This window comes from Anolis carolinensis, chromosome 1, assembly GCF_035594765.1.
Source record: "Anolis carolinensis isolate JA03-04 chromosome 1, rAnoCar3.1.pri, whole genome shotgun sequence".
Taxonomy (NCBI): Eukaryota; Metazoa; Chordata; class Lepidosauria; order Squamata; family Dactyloidae; genus Anolis; species Anolis carolinensis.
Genome location: NC_085841.1, coordinates 291,212,251 through 291,233,243, shown reverse-complemented (window position 1 = coordinate 291,233,243; position 20,993 = coordinate 291,212,251). Strand labels below are relative to the sequence as shown.

The 20,993-nt window shown below is 41.0% G+C and overlaps 1 protein-coding gene across 1 annotated transcript; it reads left to right on the top strand.

The window, feature by feature from the left end:
* Positions 1 to 647: 647 nt before the first annotated feature.
* Positions 648 to 5,941, top strand: LOC103279985 (guanylyl cyclase-activating protein 2). The gene is made up of 5 exons (XM_008117405.3): positions 648 to 1,007; positions 1,179 to 1,328; positions 2,306 to 2,414; positions 4,431 to 4,600; positions 5,629 to 5,941. The coding sequence occupies exons 1-4, from the start codon at positions 813 to 815 to the stop codon at positions 4,553 to 4,555; spliced, it is 579 nt and encodes a 192-aa protein (XP_008115612.2). The 5' UTR covers positions 648 to 812; the 3' UTR covers positions 4,556 to 4,600; positions 5,629 to 5,941.
* Positions 5,942 to 20,993: the final 15,052 nt, after the last annotated feature.

The window sequence follows — 20,993 nt, the reverse complement described above, 5'->3', positions numbered from 1 at the left end:
CTAGAAATTCCTAAAGGGAATAACTCTCTAGCAATCTCTCGGTCCTCCTATGTGGTTCTATGATCAACTTCTGCCATAAGTCAGTCTGGAGGACCTAGACAGATGTTCTCTCAGGAAAAAAACAAACCATTGTTTTTTAAAAAAATAATAGTTCTTCTACTTTTATATGGGACCTATATCTCTAATCCCAATAAATTTGGGCAGGAATCCTATATTACAAAAAGGCAAAGTGATATAGTCAGATAGATCTATCCCATTTACAGAAGTAGGATGCCAGTGTGGTCAAATTGCTGCCTAGTTCAACATTTGTATAGGAAGATGTGTCTGTGGTCTGGTTGACAGTCTAGGAAGAAGTGTATCTGATTTGGCTGTACATAATTATTTTGGCACCTGGTGCCTATGTCATTGGGATGGTAAAATTACTTCAGAAATAGTATACTGGTGGACAAATCCAAGATGCTGAACCTGTTTGGGGGTTAGGGTTCAGCATCCTGTCTATTTTTAAAAAAAATCAAACTAATTAGATTCATCACACCCTCAGCACAGATCCACCAACTACAACTAAACCATTATTAAAATTCAGAAAGAATACCTTATGTAACCTGTTTTTCAAAGATAAAATATCCTTGAAGTATTATGTAACATACAATGAAACACTATGAGAAAGAAAGGCATTATGTTTGGATTAGAAGAGCAACCCATTGTTCTGGTTTAAAGCTCTTTGCTGAAGAACATCAACAGATGTCACTTATGTTCTCAGAGAGGAATATAAAACATTTGGAAACCTCTTACAGGTATGCACATCTTACAAAATGGGACAATACCATACTTGTAACATGAAAGGAATTGAAGTGGCAGAATTACAGGATTTGTACAAGAAGTTTGTTGTCGAATGTCCCAGTGGTGGTCTCTATCTGCATGAATTCAAGCAGTTTTTTGGCATCACCAGCCAGAGTGAGGCATCTGAATATGCTGAAAGTGCATTTAAATCCTTTGACAGAAATGGGGTGAGTTGTAGTTTAAAGAGTGTTGAATAGGTCACTATGGCGTCTGATTTCCCAGACATGCCATACATGCCATACATGCCATGTAGTGCTTCTTCTTCTCTTTTTGACTATTTATATTTGTGTACACTTCCTAATAAAAGTTTTGTAATTGTTTCTCTTTTAACATTTTAGGATAATAAGATAGACTTTTTGGAATATGTAGCAGTTTTAAACCTAGTGCTAAGAGGCAAACTTGAGCACAAACTGAAATGGTTATTTAAAGTGTATGATACAGATGGAAATGGCTTTCTTGACAAGCATGAACTACAGAAAATGCTGAAGGTAAGAACTTTTGTGTTTAATGTTTTAAATTTAAGATAATGTTTGACTGTTGTTATTGAACAGGAGAGTCAAAGTAGTATCTTATGGCACACCAAGTTATGAGACATGATAGCCATGTACAAATACGTGAAGGGAAGTCATAGGGAAGAGGGAGCAAGCTTGTTTTCTGCTGCCCTGCAGACTAGGACACGGAACAATGGCTTCAAACTACAGGAAAGGAGATTCCACCGGAACATCAGGAAGAACTTCCTCACTGTGAGAGCTGTTCGACAGTGGAACTCTCTCCCCGGGGCCGTGGTGGAGGCTCCTTCCTTGGAGGCTTTTAAGCAGAGGCTGGATGGCCATCTGTCGGGGGTGCTTTGAATGCGATTTCCTGCTTCTTAGCAGGGGGTTGGACTAGATGGCCATGTGGTCTCTTCCAACTCTACTATTCTATGATTCTATGATTCTATGAGACTGTTTTTTTTTTTTCCCCCGTGTCAGGAGCAACTTATGTCGCTTCTGGAGTGAGAGAATTGGCCGTCTGCAAGGATGTTGCCCAGGGGACGCCTGGATGTTTTGATGTTTTTACCATCCTTGTGGGAGGCTTCTCTCATGTCCCTGCATGGAGCTGGAGCTGATAGAGGGAGCTCATCCACGCTTTCCCCGGGTGGGATTCGAACCTGGTAGCTTTCAGGTCAGCAACCCAACCTTCAAGTCATGAAGCTTTAGTCCACTACACCACCAGGGGCTCCTATGAGACTGGTTTTTCCCCCCAATTAATATTAGGGACATATGAATACACTTAACCATGAGACTGGTTAAGTGTATTCACATGCCCCTAATATTAATTGGAAAAAAAGCTGTTAGATTAGATGAATAGCCGGATGAAAAACAAACAACTGTGTGGCATCTAGACTAAACTCCTTGGAGCAAAGACGTGTACTTTCTATAGTTTGTACACATAGTGCCTAAATTATATATATATATATTTTCAGAGTGTCTATAATGTCAAACAAGGATGGACAAGAAACACAGATACTCGGTTGTCATCCCCAGAAGAAGTATGTGACAAGATATTTCTGCTAATGGATGAAAACAATGATGGTAAATATAGTCTTTATATTTTCCGCTTTTCAAAAGTTTATTTGCATCTTTGTTTATCAGTGTAGTTTGCGTAGGTATACTACATAAACCTTGCTGGGGGAAGGGGGAGGGAAATGTCATGCTCAGTTTTAATTTCAGTCTCACTGCCATAATTATCAAGGGTCAAGGTTGTTTCTCTCCCAACCATCTGTAGTCTAAACTATACACCTTAATTAAAGCAGAATTGGCTTTTACATGTAGATTGTCGGCAGATTGAAAAAGATACAATTAATTTGCCTTTCTGTTTTGGGGGTGTTTTGATGTTTAATATGCCCTGGTGGTGCAGCAGATTAAACCACTGAGCTGCTGAACTTATTGACCAGAAGGTTGGCAGTTCAAATCTGGGGTGAGTTCCCACTGTTAGCCCCAGTTTCTGCCAGCCTAGCAGTTCAAAAACATGCAAATGTGGGTAGATCAGTAGGTACCGCTCTGGCGGGAAGGTAACGGTGCTTTATGCAGTCATGTTGGCCACATGACCTTGGAGGTGTCTATGGACAATGCTGGCTCTTCAGCTTAAAAATGGAGATGAGCACCAATCCCCAGAGTCAGACATAACTAGACTTAATGTCAGGGGAACAACTTTACCTAACCTTTTGATGTTAAGCAATTCGAGGTACATTTCCAACCTACATTAAAAGATAAATTCTCACTCTTGAAGGCTTCCAGAAGAACCGTAATTTACCTTTTGGGAAGAGGGCAGAAAAAGGGTGATTAAGGGAGTCTGGAAGAGTTGTGGAGGCCCTGGGGTGTCACTTGCTTTCTGAGGACCATACACTGCCCATTCATGTCTAGCAAAACTGGCAACACCATCACAAACACAAGTGAAAATAGCTCAATTTTAAATATATATTTTGTATGATGAAGGTCACAGATTACACCTTTGCCATCAACATTCCCTAGCAAGTCTAATAAAGGTTTTTTACTGGAAATGCCAGAAAGTCACAGCCAATCACTCTTTTCAGTAATTGGATTCAAAGAAGGGCTACTTCCTATGTTCCCAAACTATGTGTTATACAATGGCTTGCGAAAGAGCTTATACAACTACTTGTTGAAGTAGTTTGTGTTACCACTTGCAACTTTTCATTCTAAACATGCAGCTCCTGCCCATTTTCCCCCTACAAAGAGTAGAAATTTTGCACTGGCTGAAGGGCATTAGTGGGTACAACCCTGCTTCCTAAAAGGTCCATGATTGTTTTTATACTGCTAGGCACAAAGCAATGAGTTCTGTGGATGTTCATGGATGCCTGCTTCCATTCATGCAAGCCTGGAAAATGACAGCTAAACCTTACATGTTTGTTCAGAAGAAAGCCCTCTATATTCAGTGGGGCTTTATCTTATAAAGATGTTCTGAATCCCAGTCTACATTATTTATCTTGGAAAACATAGCCCATTGCATGGAGCAGAATATTAAGCTTCCATGAAAACACCTAGCTACATTATCTTAGCTATGTAGACAATGCAACTTGTCTTAATACAATTTTTGAAAGGAAACTTTTGAGTTCCTCACTGTTGCTAAAAAAATTTGCAACTGTCATTAGGAGGAACATAAGGGTCAGGAGTATATGAAAAACTGGTTTAATTTTGATATTAATGTTTGTTTTGCAGTTTGTTTATAGAAACTGATTTCTGTTCTATTTCCCATCGAAAGGTCAGCACTGAGGAAAATATTGATGGATGGAAAATGTTTATCATCTCCAAAGTCTGACAATAAATAGCAGTCAATGTTTGTTTTTAATTTTGCAGTCTTCAAGCAGTTTCCTTATGGTCCTAAACTGAAACACAAAAGTGTTATTATTGGTATGGGGTTGCTGGATTATAACCTAATTTTCTTGAAAGACACCATGGCTAGTGTCTGACACTCCTGCTCTAAAGCAATCTTACCAACCTTCTCTGAGGTATACACTCCGATGAACACATCCATAAAAGGTTTAACCTTTTACTAAATCCCTAACATGTTAATTTTCTCTATTCTTCCAGGAAAGCTTTCCCTGAAAGAGTTTATTGATGGAGTGCAGAGAGATGATTGGATAAGGAAGATGCTAAGTGTAGAAATAAATCCAACAAAATGGATCCTTGAGCATCGGGATAACAGGCAGAAGTAAAGGACAAACAAGAGTAAATGCAATAAGCAAACTATACTAGTTGTGGTATGTAAATCATTTTTCCAGGGTGACAATATAATCCGAGTAAATAAGTGATACTACCCCAATGGCATTACTGTTTAAATCTGACCAAATCATTATATTCCTTAAAATCTGTTTACATTTCTATATAGTTTGAAATTGAGAAGGGAGATAGCTTAAAACAGCGGTTCTCAACTTGTGGGTCCCAGATTTTTGGCCTTCAACTCCCAGAAATCCTAACAGCTAGTAAACCGGCAGGGATTTCTGGGAGTACAGGGCGCATATAACCACCCTGTTGTGCCAGCTCCACTGGCTGCCAGTCTGCTACAGAGTACAATTCAAAGTGCTGGCTTTAGCCTATAAAGCCCTAAACAGTTCTGGCCCAGCTTACTTGTCCAAACATATCTCTCTCTATGAACCATCTCAGAATTTAAGACCATCTGGAGGGACACTGCTCTTGGCTCCGCCTTCTTCGCAGGCGTGACTGGCGGAGACGAGAGACAGAGCCTTCTCGGTGGTGGCTCCTCGGCTATGGAACTCCCTCCACAGAGAGATTAGATCAGCTCTCTCCTTCCTGATCTTCCGCAAAAAAAGTGAAGATGTGGCTCTTTGACCAAGCTTTCGGGAATCTAGTGCAATAATTAGATACGAAAGATATGTAATTGACTTATGCAACGGCCCCGGACTACCCCTATGGATCACATGATTTTAACTTGTTGTATGGATTCAAATGCTTTAATTGTTTTAATGGTGCAGTTATTTTTATTGTACTATGTTTTTGAAGGCATTGCCTATGTTGTGCAGCTGCCTTGAATCCTCTCCGGGGTTGAGAAAGGTGGGATAAAAGAGCCATAAATAAATAAACAAACAAACATAGATCTAACCTATTTCTTCACCTCCTATATAACCATGCACTGGGTTGCAGCTTCTAAATGCAACCCAAAGGCTCCCTTATAATTGTCACAATTATTTGGCCCACAGTAGCTATAATGGTGTTCTCTTCTTACCTCTCTGTTTCTAGCCCGTGTGTTTTTTGTGATTTCCTTATACAGAAATTCTACATCAAGTTCCTTCCTTCTTGCTTTTTCTATTATACAAAGTGATCCTTCCTCTACTTCTCCTATGGCCTGGACATAGAAGATGAGAAATAGCTGCAAACTGGCTGAGATGCTTTATCTGGACTGCACGTATTTGCTTGGGGGTTTATAACTTGTGTGCACAAACAGTTTTATGAATGTTGCTGGAGAGCTGGTTCAGGATTTCGAGGAACCAATATTGTTTTGGGTATAGCACCTCATGCTCATGTGCTTGTTTCGATACTGTAATGTCTATTCAGCTCAAACATTTGCAAATAAACAGATTTTTCAAAAATTCCAAGCCTTCTCCAGCAGTCACCTATTAAGCAATGCTTAACTCAGCTCTCTTTAAAGAGGTCAGTGCAAATATGACACAATTCTGTTACAGTAGAGCCTCACTTATCCAAGCTAAACGGGCCGGCAGAATGTTGGATAAGCGAATATGTTGGATAATAAGGAGAGATTAAGGAAAAGCGTATTAAACATCAAATTAGGTTATGATTTTACAAATTAAGCACCAAAACATCATATTATACAACAAATTTGACAGAAAAAGTAGTTCAATACGCAGTAATGCTATGTAGTAATTACTGTATTTACGAATTTAGCACCAAAATATCACGATGTATTGAAAACATTGACTACAAAACTGCGTTGGATAATCCAGAATGTTGGATAAGTGAGACTCTACTGTAATAGCTAGAAATACAGCGAGTGCCAAGGCAAGCAACTAATGACCCACTGTGACCCTCTAGATGCAGCTCTCCAGATAAAATAGGTAATAAGGAGGAAATATGCAGCCACATTTTGCCCATTTCCTGCTTTGCCCCACCCTTTTGCCAAAAACTAGGATTTTCATTTTTCAAGCATATGATGATGATGATGTTTATTTATACCAGGCATGAGCAAACTAAAGCCTGGGGGCCGGATGTGCCCCCCCCCCCCCGGCGCTTACCTCAGTCCCTCCTCATTTTCCCTATCCTCATAGCATAAAGCCGCCGTGGCCCACCCCATCCTTATGCAGAAAGGATGGGGAAGGAAGGCACGCAGCAGCTGAGAACCCTCTGGAGTGCTCTCAGCCACCGCATGTCTTGCCCTCCTCCTGCCATAAGGATGGTGTGAGCAGCCCTGTCCTTATGCTGGGAGGACCACTCTCCTCCCAGCATAATGGCGAGAGGACAGCCAAACATTGAGGGAGGAGTATTGGGGAGGAGGGTCGGGCAGTCACAAACATGTCTCATTTTCGTCCAGGCATAAGGATGGGGTGAGTAGCCCCATCCCTATGCCAAGAGGACAACCTGAGAATGACTTGCCTCCTCTTGGCCCTTCCCTCCCCCACACCCTCCCCCCCCCTCCATCTCACCCAGCATGTGCCTGGCTACTCTTTTTCCTGGCCTACCCTCCCAGCCGGGCCCACAATGTGGCCCCAAGGCAAAAAAGTTTGCCCATGCCTAATTTATACCCTGCTTTTTCTCTCCACAAGGAGACTCAAAACGTAGGGTATCATCCCCATTTCCCAAGAGACCTTTGGTTCCTTCTGAAGTAACACATATGTAGGCACTTTTAGCTCAGGATTGCTGGTTGTCCATATGTTGTTCCAAAGTACAGCAGGTTAGTAAGGCTTTTCCAGCTAGTTTTGAAAGAAAAGGGCATGTTGTTTATCAGACTGACAAGAGCAATGCACTTGGTTTAGTGGTTTGGGGCAACAGCTCCCCCAGACACTAACTCTCTTATAGGTTTTAAAAAACATTTTTAAAAAGCCAATTAAATTGAATAGATTCAAAAATCAGATCAAACTGATTTTGAAATGAAAACAATTATTAAGAAAAAGATAGCAGTGGAAACCCAACAGAACGGTCTGTGTTTCCAAATGAAAAACACAAATGCTAAATATCTACTTCTGAACAATCCTAAATGGGCTACGGGAGTATATCTCAGCTTAAGGGGATGGGGTGAGATTTTATCATCCTCTGATGTAAATAAAAAATCAAATAAGTTGTATTGCTCAAGATCCAACATCAGTACAATTAGCTGAGAAAGCAGGGAATCAGGTCCTGGAGGAAGGGAACAATGTGAATAAGATCCTCTGGAAACCCTTTGCTTTTGGAGATCTTGCTTCCTCCACTGTGGGATCCTTCTGGCTCTGCTGCTGAGGAATCTGTTTCTCTCTCACGTTGCCCCTTTGCAGATTCACTCTTGTTTTGCCCTCTTGCCTATATTGAATAGGGGGCTATCACCTGGAGTGAAGAAGACGTCTCTGGATGGGCCAAAACATGACCTTAATATTATTCTGAGTTTTTCTCTCTCACTCCAATGCACTCAAAGTGATAAATGCCTCATGCACAAAAAGGGTCTGCATGCAGACAGATATAAACAGGACCTCAAGCCACTCGTAATGACCCTTAGGACCCTTCTACACTGTCATATCATCCAGATTATCAAAGCAGATAATCCACATTATCTGCTCTGAACTGGATTACATGGGTCTACACTGCCATACAATCCAGTTCAAAGCAGATAATCTGGATTTTATATGGTAGTATAGAAGGGGCCTTAGATAGTCCAAGGAGCTGAAAACAATGGAATTGCATACAGGGGACAAAACAAATAGTCTTCTTACCACGTCTCCAGGTTTGATTTTTGCGTTTTTGTTTAAAATGTTTTCTCTAGGAATCTTCTAGTGCAGGGATCCCCAAACTTTTTAAATGCCAGTTAACAGTCCCTCAGACCGTTGGAGGGCAGGACTATAGTTTTTCTTAAAAAAAACTATGAACAAATGCCTATGCACATGGCACATATTTTATTTTGAAGTAAAAAAAAAAAAGGAACAAATACAGCCTCAATGTTAATAATAATAATAATAATAATAATAATAATAATAATAATAATAATAATAATAATGGAGGGGCCCCACTAAGGCCTCCAGCCCAGGGAGAAATCCGAAATAGCAATATACTCCAGATTTCTCCCAGGACTGGAAGCCTGAGCGGGAAAGAAACTCTCCCTAACTCACGCCTCTAGCCCAGGGAGAAATCGGAGTATGCCACTGGCTGCCATTTATTTTCCGGGCCCAATTCAAGGTGCAGGTTATCACCTACAAAGCCCTAAACGGTTTGGGACCCACCTACCTTCGAGACCGCATCTCCCTCTATGAACCCACACGTTCTCTTCGCTCGTTGGGGGAGGCCCTTCTCTCGCTCCCACCACCCTCACAGTCACGGTTGGTGGGGACGAGAGAGAGGGCCTTCTCCGTCGTGGCCCCCCAGCTTTGGAACTCTCTGCCTAGAGAGATCAGGCAGGCCCCTACCCTCCTCTCCTTCCGGAAGAGCTTAAAAACCTGGCTCTTCCAAAAGGCCTTCAATGTTTAATTGTTGCTGGATTGATCTGTCCATTCCATGATAGTCCCATTGTTGTTGTCTTGCCATTTTATACCGCACTTTATTGTCCATTCAACTGTGAAATTTCCTTTCCCCATTTCGTAACACTCTGCACTTTGCCTGGGATCTACGACTTAGTCTCCTGTTTTTAATACTGTATCCTGCTTGTTGATTTTAATGATTGTTTTTATTAATGTTGATGTTTTTTACTGGGATAATTGTTTATTGCTTTATTACTGTTATTTGTTTGTTTTATCTCCCTCACTCAGGCCTCCAGCCCAGGGAGAAATCCGGAGTATATTGCTAATCAAGAATAGAAATATACTCCAGATTTCTCCCAGGCCTGGAAGCCTGAGTGGGGAAAGAAACTCTCCCTCACTCAGGCCTCCAGCCCAGGGAGAAATCCGGAGTATACTGTTAATCAAGAATAGAAATATACTCCAGATTTCTCCCAGGCCTGGAAGCCTGATTGGAGAAAGAAACTCTCTCTCACTCAGGCCTCCAGCCCAGGGAGAAATCCGGAGTATACTGCTAATCAAGAATAGAAATATACTCCAGATTTCTCCCAGGACTGGAAGCCTGAGTGGGGAAAGAAACTCTCCCTCACTCAGGCCTCCAGCCCAGGGAGAAATCCGGAGTATACTGTTAATCAAGAATAGAAATATACTCCAGATTTCTCCCAGGCCTGGAAGCCTGATTGGAGAAAGAAACTCTCTCTCACTCAGGCCTCCAGCCCAGGGAGAAATCCGGAGCATACTGCTAATCAAGAATAGAAATATACTCCAGATTTCTCCCAGGACTGGAAGCCTGAGTGGGGAAAGAAACTCTCCCTCACTCAGGCCTCCAGCCCAGGGAGAAATCCGGAGTATATTGCTAATCAACGTATTGCTAAACCTGGAGCAAACACCCCTTAATAATTAATAATTAAATAAATAAGAATTGAAATACCTTTTGATCGGCAGTAAAAGCGGGAAGGCAAGGCTCCTCCACGGCTTATGCAGGGAGAGTGGGGAGTCAGGAGAGGCTCAAAGGCTCAAAGGCAGAAAAGTGGCGGGGAAGGCGGAAAGGCAAGGGCCGTAGTTTGGGGACCCCTGTTCTAGTGCAACGCTGTGGTCAACTTCTGTCAGAATATTTCGCTAGGAATTTCTAGGTCCTCCAATATGATCCAGTGGAAGCTGACCATAGTCATTCTGGAGAAGCTATAGATTTATTTAGAGGTGTTCTCTCAGGTAAAAAAAAAAGTAATTTTATTATCTGCAGTTTTTCACTTTTGTGAGGTCCTTTGTTCCTAACCCTATGAATGTGTAAACTGACGGTATAAATCAGGCGTGGGCAAACTTCAGTTCTCCAGGTGTTTTGGGCCTCCTGCCTTGCTAGAACACACCTTGCAACGAATTCAGATTCTGGCAAGACACAGCTAAACTCTTGTTTGCAAGTCAAGTATAACTCACAAGGTGACAGGATACCTATCTTCTCCTCTCTCCTTTCCTTTCCTTCTCTCCTGGGAACCAAGCTAGCACCCCTTTCCGTAATGGTCTTTACATATGCAGAGAGACCAACCAGTCTTCGTAATTAAACCTGCAGCAAACTTCCAGCTTAACCTGGGTGATCTTCTAGCTTCCAAAGTTTAGAAGATAAAATAAAGAAACTACAGAAATATTAAAACAGAACAACGCCAGAGGAAGAAACATGAATCCTCTTGTAAAATGAGAGGTTTGATTGGAGTTTGGAAAAGTCAGAGGCCATTCAATGCTAATCAAGGTGGTTAATCGTAACATTCACCCTTCCTCCAACAGACAAGAGTTCTTTCTCCCACCATGGACTTTCCACTGATATATATACCTTCCTTGCTTAGGGTTGTTGTATGTTTTTCGGGCTGTGTGGCCATGTTCCAGAAGTATTCTCTCCTGACGTTTCGCCCACATCTATGGCAGGCAACCTCTGAGGATGCCTGCCATAGATGTGGGTGAAACGTCAGGAGAGAATACTTCTGGAACATGGCCACACAGCCCGAAAAACATACAACAATCCTGTGATCCCGGCCATGAAAGCCTTCGACAACACTTCCTTGCTTAGTTTCCAATATACCTCACAATCTGTGAGGATTCCTGTCATAGATGTGGGCAAAATGTCAGGAGAGAATGCTTCTGGAACATGGCCATACAGCATGAAAAAACCCACAGCAACACAGTCAGAGGGTTTGTTTTGAATCTCATTCCCATCTTGCCACCATAATTCAAGTCAGGGTTATTTTTTTTATTGGATATACTTCAGTAAGCATTACATAATATGAAATCCATTATTTTCAACCTTTTTTTTTTTACTGCAAACCATATGACCAAAAATTTGGCTCGGTTTTGGGAATTTTCTTCTTCTCTGGGCTCAGTTTTGTATCAATAGTGAAGAAATGAGTTTTGAAACAATTCCGTTTCAATTCAAAAGGGTACCAGTTAGTCTTAGGCCCCATCTATACTGCCCTATATCACAGGATCTGATCCCAGATTATTTTATTATTCCAGATGATCCTGTAGTGGAGACTCATCCACTTTAAATTAGAAAAACTGGGACCAGATCCTGTGATATAGGGCAGTGTAGATGGGGCCTTATACAATTCAGATTATCTGCACTGAACTGGGTTATATGGCCATGTAGATCCAGCTCTAAAGATGCTGCTATATACCTTATTTTTCTCAGTCTCCTTCCCTTCCTGCTTCTCCTTTGAAAAGAAATAAACTGCTTTCAAGAAGTTGTGTTGTCAAAGGCTTTCATGGCTGGAATCATTGGGTTGCTGTGAGTTTTCTGGGCTGTATAGCCATGTTCCAGAAGCATTTATGGCAGGTATCCTCAGAGGTTGTGAGATCTGTTGGAAACTAGGCAATTGGGGTGTATATATCTGTGGAATGTTCAGGGTGGGAGAAACAACTCTTGTCTGTTTGATTAGCACTGAATAGCTTTTCAGCTTCAAAGGCTGGCTGCTTCCTTCCTGGGGGAATCCTTTCTTGGGAGGTGTTAACTGGCCTTGATGCCCCTGCGGACAAGTCTACATAGGGACCTCCAAAGCAGCCAGGCTTTGAAGCTGCAAGGCTATTCAGTGCTAATCAAGGTGGCCAACTGCAACATTCACAACTGCCGCAAACAGACAAGATATATAAACCCCACTTGCCCAGTTTCCAACAGACGTCACAACCTCTGAGGATGCCTGCCATAGCCGCAGGCGAAACGTCAGGAAAGAAGGCTTTTGGAACATGGCCATACAGCCCGGAAAACTCCCAGCAACCCACTGAATTCAAGAACTACAGCAGTGGTCCCCACAACCTCCAGATATTTTGGACTTCAACTCCCAGAAGCCTCCGCGAGCTTGGCCAACTGTCAGGCCTTCTGGGAGTTGAAATCTAAAAAAGCTCCTGCCGAACGGAGACTGGGCTCCACTGAAGGGCAGCACTCCTTCCCCTCCCTCCTCCCCCGTCTTGCTATGAGCCCCGGTGGCCATTAGGGGCCGCTCTCCGGCCAGAGGGTTGGCAAGTACAGTATTTGGAGACGCGCCCGAGGGAGCCAGAGGGGGCGGGAGCGGCTCGGGTGTCAGTCACGCCTTCCTCTCCTCCGATTGGGCGCGCTCTGGTTTGCATTGTGAGGCAGGCAAGGATGGCGCTGGCAACTGTCGCGGAGAAGCTCCCGGTGCGGGGCCGTTGCGTCGCTGGTTCCTGGGCTAAACGTCGCGGCAGCTTTGCGGAGAGGACGGAGCGAGACGAGGCGGAGCTATTGGCGTGGCCTGCGAGGACCGGTATTGGAAGCCCTGCCCCGGCGCCTCCCTGAGGGGACCGGGCGCGGCAGGTGAGTCCGTGAGCGCGCACTCCCCCCCGCCCTCGCCCAGCGGGTCCACAAAGAGCTCGCCCCTTCAGGGTGCCCTCTCCGGCCGGTCCCCCTCGCAGGAGTCCCCGGCGCTTGTCCTCCAGGTATTCTGGACTTCAACGCCCAGAAGAACCAGCGTCCTTGGCCAATGATGAGGGATCACGGGAGCGGAAGTCCTGAACACCTGGAGGGCTGGAGTTTGGGAAACACCGTCAGGTCCCCATAGAGCCAGGCCTTGAAGCTGTAAGGCTTTTCAGTACTAATCGAGGTGCTTAATTGCAACATTCACACTTGCTTATGATCATCTTGCAGATCCTTTCATGTATACAGGTTAAGCATCCTTTAGCTAGAATTCCTAAATCTAAAATTTGAAAATTCACTTTTACTATAAACCTTAAACAAGTCACACTCTCTCAGTGGAAGACACAAACAACCCCCCTCTGAAAAAATTCTTCCAAAAGACCCAGTAGTAGTCACTATAAATCAGATATGATGTGAAGGCACACAACAACAACAACAACAAAAATAACAACACATTCACCTTCTCAGTGCAGCTTACTAATGAATGACATGTGTTGCCTAGAAGCAGATCTTATCTATGAGGGGGTTCTTACCTGAAGCTGTGTATACTGAGAAATATGACAGTTATGGAGCTTTGAACTTAAAGAAGTAGCAATTTCCCCACACCATTAGAAAGATATTTCTTAGAAGCAGCATTCCATGAAATACAGGAGAACTGCAATTTACATTTACACTTACACACACGTCTGCATTCAAGGAAGCCTGTTTACAAATTTAATCAGCCTTTCTGGATTAGGACCGTTCTAAGAAGGTAAACCCACTGAAATCAATGGTACTTAATTAAATGTACTGTAATTACATTTCGGCAGGAGGCAGTTTAACAGACATGTACCAACTGGAGTGTTGTTGTTTTCTTCTGTGAAGCTTCTAGTGCTTTCATTTCTTAAAGAAAGCACATACAGTCATCCCTCTGTGTCTACAAATTCTGCATCCACTGATTCAACTATCCATGTCTTGAAATTATTCAGAAAAAATTCAAAATGCAAGCCTTGATTTTGTCATTTTACCACACCATTGTGTATAATAGATCATTGTGTATAACAGAACTGCATTCATATATTTTGATATCCTCAGGGATCCTGGAACCAAATACCAGCAGATACCAAGATTCCACTGTACTTGCTTCCAAATATGGCATAAAGTATTATGCCGAGTTTTAATAGTAACTCTCAAGCAACCGAAAACTACATTTATCCAGCATTTCCTGATCCTCATGGAAGCCAGTTAAATGAGAATCTACTGTAATTCTTCAGAATTCTGTCTTAGAACTAATGCACCAGCATGCTGCTTTCCGCTGCCCAGTCTTCCCTGTTTGGCCCCTTCTGCCAACAGGAGAAACCACATGAAGTAGGATGTCACCAGCAACCAACATTTGTGATTGACCTAAACTGGTATTTCTGGTCTTTTGCTTTTCTAGCAATCTAGAATCTGAAGCCACAGTTTGTCCCTGGCTTATTATTCATAATGTGGGAGCACCATGCAAAACTTAATGTGTGCTGGTGACTTCCTGCTTAACTTAGCCACTTTCTGTGGCAGGAGGAGCCAAGTAAAACTAGCCATATGTGACCTGTTTTACAAGGTGAAGTAAGGCTCCTGGGGGAATCAGTAAAAGCACAATCCCCCTTCTTGGCTTTCTCAGTGATAATAACACACCATGACTTCACCACTTGGAAAGCTTTCAGCTGTTATTCTTTCATTGTCTGTATTTTACTCTTTTTGAGTGTTTCTATTGTCTTATTATGCTTTATTTTGTTTGTTTTAAGACATTAATGAAAATTTAAGAAGCAGTTGCAATCTTTACTGAAATAACCAATGTTTTTTATCCTTTCCTATAGTCACTTTTAAACTATGTGGAAATGGGGAAGTGGTGATGATTCAATCCCTAAATCTGGAGTAAGTACTTTTTTTAAAAAATCCCTAATTAAAAAGCAGTTAAAAACTTGTTGTTTTTTTTGCTGCACATTTGAATAATTCAGTCCCCATGTCCTAAATTAAATCAATATATTTCTCACGCACTGTTCCTGCTTTATAATTAACCGGATGTCCATCCCCTGCAAACGGTTAAATTTTTTTCCATCTTGTCGTTTGTTCCACAGCACTTTATAACTATATTACTGCACTTTAGTTCAAATGTCCCCTCCACACCACCCCCCTCAATTAACCTTGTGGTTTATTCCATTTTATTTTGTCTTTACTCATTTTATGCTTTTAATGAGTTTTTATGATCATTGTAATGTATTGTTTTATAATGTCGATTTTATTGTGTTTTAGTCATTGTAATATGGGCCCCTGGTGGCACAAGTGTGTTAAAGCGCTGAGCTGCTGAACTTGCGGACCAAAAGGTCCCAGGTTCAAATCCCAGGAGCGGAATGAGCTCCCGCTGTTTGCCCCAGCTCCTGCCAACCTAGCAGTTCGAAAACATGCAAATGTGAGTAGATCAATAGGTGGGAAAGTAACAGCGCTCCATGCAGTCATGCCGGCCACATGACCTCAGAGGTGTCTATGGACAACGCCGGCTCTTCGGCTTAGAAATGGAGATGAGCACCAACCCCCAGAGTCGGTCACGACTGGACTTAACGTCAGGGGAAACCTTTACTTTTACCTATTCATTGTAATATGTCTTAACTGTTGTACTTGTTTTGTTAGCCACCCCGAGTCCCTGTTGGGAGATGGTGGCGGGGTAGAAAAAGTAAGTTACTTACTTACTTACTTACTAATTTGCTGGCATATGGCATGCATCACCTTGACAGCATCATCTTTCAAGATTTTAAACAACTCAGCTGAGATCCCATAGTCTCCTGCTGCCTTGTTATTAGCAATGCTTCTTAAGGCCCATTCAACATTACTCCTTAGGATGTCTGGTTCTAATTCACTCACCACACCCTCGAAGCTATCCTCTATATTATTATCCTCCCTATACAGATCTTCTGTATATTCTCGCCACCTTTTCTTGATCTCTTCAGCTTCTGTAAGGTTCTTGCCATTTTTGTTTATGATCATGCCCATTTTTGCCTGAAATTTTCCTCCAATGTTTCTGATTTTCTGAAAGAGGTCTCTTGTCCTTCCTATTCTATTGTCTTCTTCCACTTCCATCCATTGCTTGTTTAAAAATGAGGTAGAGTTTCACTTATCCAAGCTTCACTTATCCAAGGTTCTGTATTATCCAAGGCAGTCGGCCTTTTAGTAGTCATTGTTTTTGTAGTAAATGTTGCAATGTTTTAGTGCTAAATCCGTAAATAGTTATTACTACATAACATTACTGTGTATTGAACTGCTTTTTCTGTCAATTTCTTGTAAAACATGATGTTTTGGTGCTTAATTTGTAAAATCATAATGTAATTTTACGTTTTTGGAGTAAGAAAGAGGCTGCAGCAGTAAGGCAGATTATCCCCTTCTTTTTTGCAGAAAGGATCACTTAACTAGATGAAAAGCTTTCCATTTCAGTATTTGGGGGGAAATTAACCAACAGTAGCCCAGCACTTAATCCAGAACACCATCCTGCCACTACTCCGTTATGAATAAGGCATCAGAGGTAGAAATAACATGGAAAGGTTCCTATAGGATAAAAAAAAATAACAGTTCAATAAGTTTCAGAAATCTTTTCATCCAAAACAAACAATGTGCACATTTGAAATGAAACAGCCAGGCCTGGCAAGGCATGCATAATTAAATAAAAACATTTTGACCTTTCTGGATATTACTTGAAAGCTCCTTCCAGAATGCATCCAGGGATGATTTTTTTCCCTTTCACCAGCCTTTATCTTTCTTATAATTTCTGTTTTGGTAGCAGAACTGATAGATCAATGTTTTTTAAACATGTTACAGGTAGCTGAGGAGGCAAGCTTATCTGCTATCCCCTTTTCTCTCATGTCTGCTCAGTCAAGGATTCTTGAGGCAGCTGTTATTTACCTTGCCCATGGTAGGCAGGAACACATCTCTGTATCTTTAGCAATCAAACAGGACAGTCACACATAATTTAAATTTCAAATTCATATCAAAAGCATCTTGTGACACAAAATGCAGTTTGCTTAGCAATTTGTAAATATCCTTATGGAGTCACTGTGTTGGAGAAGGTAACCAAGATAATAATAATTATTTTTAAAATATGGTCAGTCCTCTGTATCCGTGGGATATTGGTTCCAGAACCCCTGTCTCGCCATGGTGCGTGTGCTGAAGCCCCTTATATAAGGAAATCTATTTGCATTGATTCAGTGTTGTACATGATGCGGTGGAAGTGGGGGTTCATGTCAGGGTTCATATCAAGATAGTGATACCGTAGCAGCCCGCAGAATATCTCAGCCCCTTTTACTCTTAGTGTGATAAAAACTCAAAAAATACACATGAGTCTGTTGCTATAAAATAGAAAAGAAAATTTAGTTCTATTCACTGTAGCACAAAGCAAAACAGAAGAGTTGTTCTCACCAATGTATAACAAACAATATCTCTGGCGAGTCATCTCCTTTAAATGACGACATGCAAACACGCTGCAAATAATAGTCTCTCTACTTTGTTATCAGTAGAATGTTCTTATCTTGCCATAAATAAGCAGCTTTCCTTGGCACTCCACAAAGCTTCAGTCTCAGGACACTGCTGTAACCACTCCCAGCAACAGCTTCTTCACTCTCAACGAGCCATCAAGCTAAGACAAATGCAAAGCTCAAATCTTGCAAACTTAGTGCCTTGTTTTATGCAGAAGTTGATAACACATCCAATTAACTTGTGGCAGTTGTAACAGAAAAGGTTCTGATCCTCCCTGTTACTTAGAAAAAGACTATTGTAAACCTCTAGTAGCAACAGTTCATTCATCCCCTTTGTAAGTTAACAATTTCTGGGCCAGTGTTGGAAAGATTCCCCACTGCCACTGGGATCTTTCCTGACCTATTTCTTAAGACAGTCATAGCCATTTGCACACTGTAACAGAACTCTTAAAAAAGAGAAGAAAGCTCATATGCCATCCAATCCTTTTCAACCCACTAGTCTGTATATGCACTCTGAAGATAAATGTTGCACATGTTGGCAAGCCCCATCTTCACTCTGATAACAGTTGCTTACTTTCCATTTGCTGCTTCCCCGCCATTACCTCAGTGACATCTTCACCCTCAGCAGGGCAGCACCATAGTATGGCTCCTGCTATGGTCCTTTGGGGAGGTCAGTGGCTGAATCAATAGAGATAAGACATCCAATACTGCTTTTTTTATTGATCCAAAGTTGATTGAGTCTGTGGATATAGAGCTGCGGATAAAGAGGGCCATCTTTCTGCATGTAGTTTTATATACTTACCAGTCCTAGATTGCTTAGTCTGTTGGAGATAATTACTATGTATGCTTCTGTATTCACAGCCTGAATTGATATTTACTCATTTAAAACGTTTCTTTGAAATTTACAATTAATACAGATTGTCTTTACAGAAGAATTGCTGGCTAAGCTGAAAGTCTATGAAGAGCAGCAGCGAAAATGGCAAGCTTCACAGGTTTGCTACTATTGGAATTAATGGAATCTAGCTCAGTGATCATTAACAGAAGTATTTAGGGAAGCCAGTTAACTTTTGCTATGCTGAAAATCTGTTGCATTGTTAATAGTTAAACAGCCTTAAAAGTCCGCATGCTTATTCTGGCCATATTTGTTTACCCGGCTGATACAAATCTATGATAAGATCATAATTGTTCATACTCAATACAGTTCTGGTTTGGAGGCTATACCTCCAAAAAATATTGTAGAGTTGGACAAGGTGAAGAAAGGGCAGTCAAAATGATCAAGGTGTTCAGGGAATTCCTCTGTGATGAAACATTACAATGCTTGGGGCTAGTTAGCTTAAGGAAAATGTGAAGAAAGAATGGATCTGGACCTGTCACAGGTGTGTGAAATTATGTGAAGTGCAGTGTTGAAAAATCAGTACAAAGAAGTTTTCTGAAAATAAAATCTCAATAATTTGTAGGAGGAAAGAGAAGCTTCTGAAGCTAGGATTTCCAAATTAAAGCTGCAAAACAAAGCCAAAGTAACATCTTTAACTTTGCAATTAGAGGAACTTAAGAAGCAGCTGTCAGATGCTGGAAGTAAAGAAGGAAAATCTGAGCAAAAGAAAGTGAGTTACATTCTTAGCATTCAGATAAATGTTAAGTCTTGATGCACTGGTAATGATCTTTCATTTACTATTTTTCTAAAGGTGGTAGCCATGCAGACGGTATGCATGCATGCATGTTTGTGTGAGTGGTAGATTCTGTTTACCAATGAGGTGTTTTGCTTTTGTTGCTGTTAAAGAGATAAGATGGAGCAGCTCAAGTGGCAGAAACAAAGTGATGGAAATAGCAGGCAGTGCCTTGCCTTTTTGCTTGCTGCTCTGCTACATTTGTCTTTTGTTTATATTTTGGCTTTATAGTACACTCCTAGGGCCTTTCCACACAATCATATAACCCAGAATATCAAGGCAGAAAACCTCATAATATCTGTTTTGAACTGGGTTATCTGAATCCACACTGCCATATATTCCAGTTCAAAGCAGATAATGTGGGATTTTATTCAACTGTGTGGAAGAGGCCCTAGATATCATTATTCAGAAGCATGTCCCAGGTAAGTGAGCTGCTGGACTAGATGACCCATGTGGTTTCTTCTAACTCTATGATTCTATGAGTAAACCTCATTCGTCCTCAATTCTGTGCAGTCCCAAGCCCATACTTTTATTTCTTTATGCTTCTTCAAGGAGCTCCTTAGAAACTGCAGTTTGCTGTTTTCTTAGCCTATAACTGTGACTCCCCTTTTTGCTGTTTTTTAAGTTAACACTTTTAAGTAAGCTAGTCTAAATAACTAACTGGAGTGAGCAAAATGAAGTCTACTAGATAAGTTTGAATGAGAATGTCCTATGAGACCTAACTACCATAGCCAATACTGAATAGTTTGCTGTCCATCAACATCTGGATAGTAGCATATTTGTTTAAGCATGTTTTGTTACAACTCTTCATAATTAATGCCAAATGCAGACTGGGTGACAAGACACACAGTGATTAAGAGGAAACAAAGGCTTTAAAGATTGTCTATCGTATAAAGTGATTGCCAATTTTTTTCTCTATTTTAGTTTTTCCATACCACAAATATGAGTGTCAGCCCAATCTTAAATCTATTCCTTCCAAATTTAGAATTTTGCAGTTCTCCAATTTTGTCCAATCTCTTATCCACATTAATGCTGATGCCTCGAAATATAATTTCAGATCTGGAGTGGCCAGTCTTCCTTTCTTTTTTTCATCAATCATATATTTCAATTTTATTTTGGGTTTCTTTTTTTGCCAAATAAATTTCATTATATCTTTATTCCAACCCTTTAATATTTTCTGGTTCCTAATTATCGGGAGATTCTGAAATAGATATATCATTTTTGGCAAGATGCTCATCTTTACACATGTAATTCTACCTAATAGTGATAATTTTAAGTTTCTCCAGTTTTCCAAGTCCTTCTTTACCTCCTTCCATTTTGTTAAGTAATTGTTTTCCAATAATTGAGTGTTTTTATGGGTTATCGTAATTCCTAGGTATTTTATTTTTGATGTGATCCGGATATTCCATTTATTTCTTAATATCTCTTGTTCCTTCTTTGTTATATTTTTCGTAATTGCTTTCATTTTTCGTTTTTCTTTAAAGCCTGGGAAAAATATAAGAAGAAATGATATGAAAAAACACCCCTTTGGCTATCCCCCTTAGAAGCCTCGCAGAGGAGACTCTTGGGCTGGAATAAATGGCCAAATTATAAAGATTTATTAGTGAAACAAAATGGGGAATAGAAAGTGAAGACTCAGCAGGAAATGAAGGAACTGAACAAAAATATTTCCTGGTATCAACTATGGCAGATAAAGGAACATTTTAAAAAAGACAAACAAATGGGATTTGAAGAGCAAAATACATTCTGGGAAAAAAATTATGCAAACAAATAGGAAAGTAATAACAAAAATCTACAAAAAAATTCTTAGAATGGGAAACAGGAAATAAAGAGGAAAAACATACATGGTTAGATGGAAAGAAAATACAGGCAGAAACATTAGAAAGGAA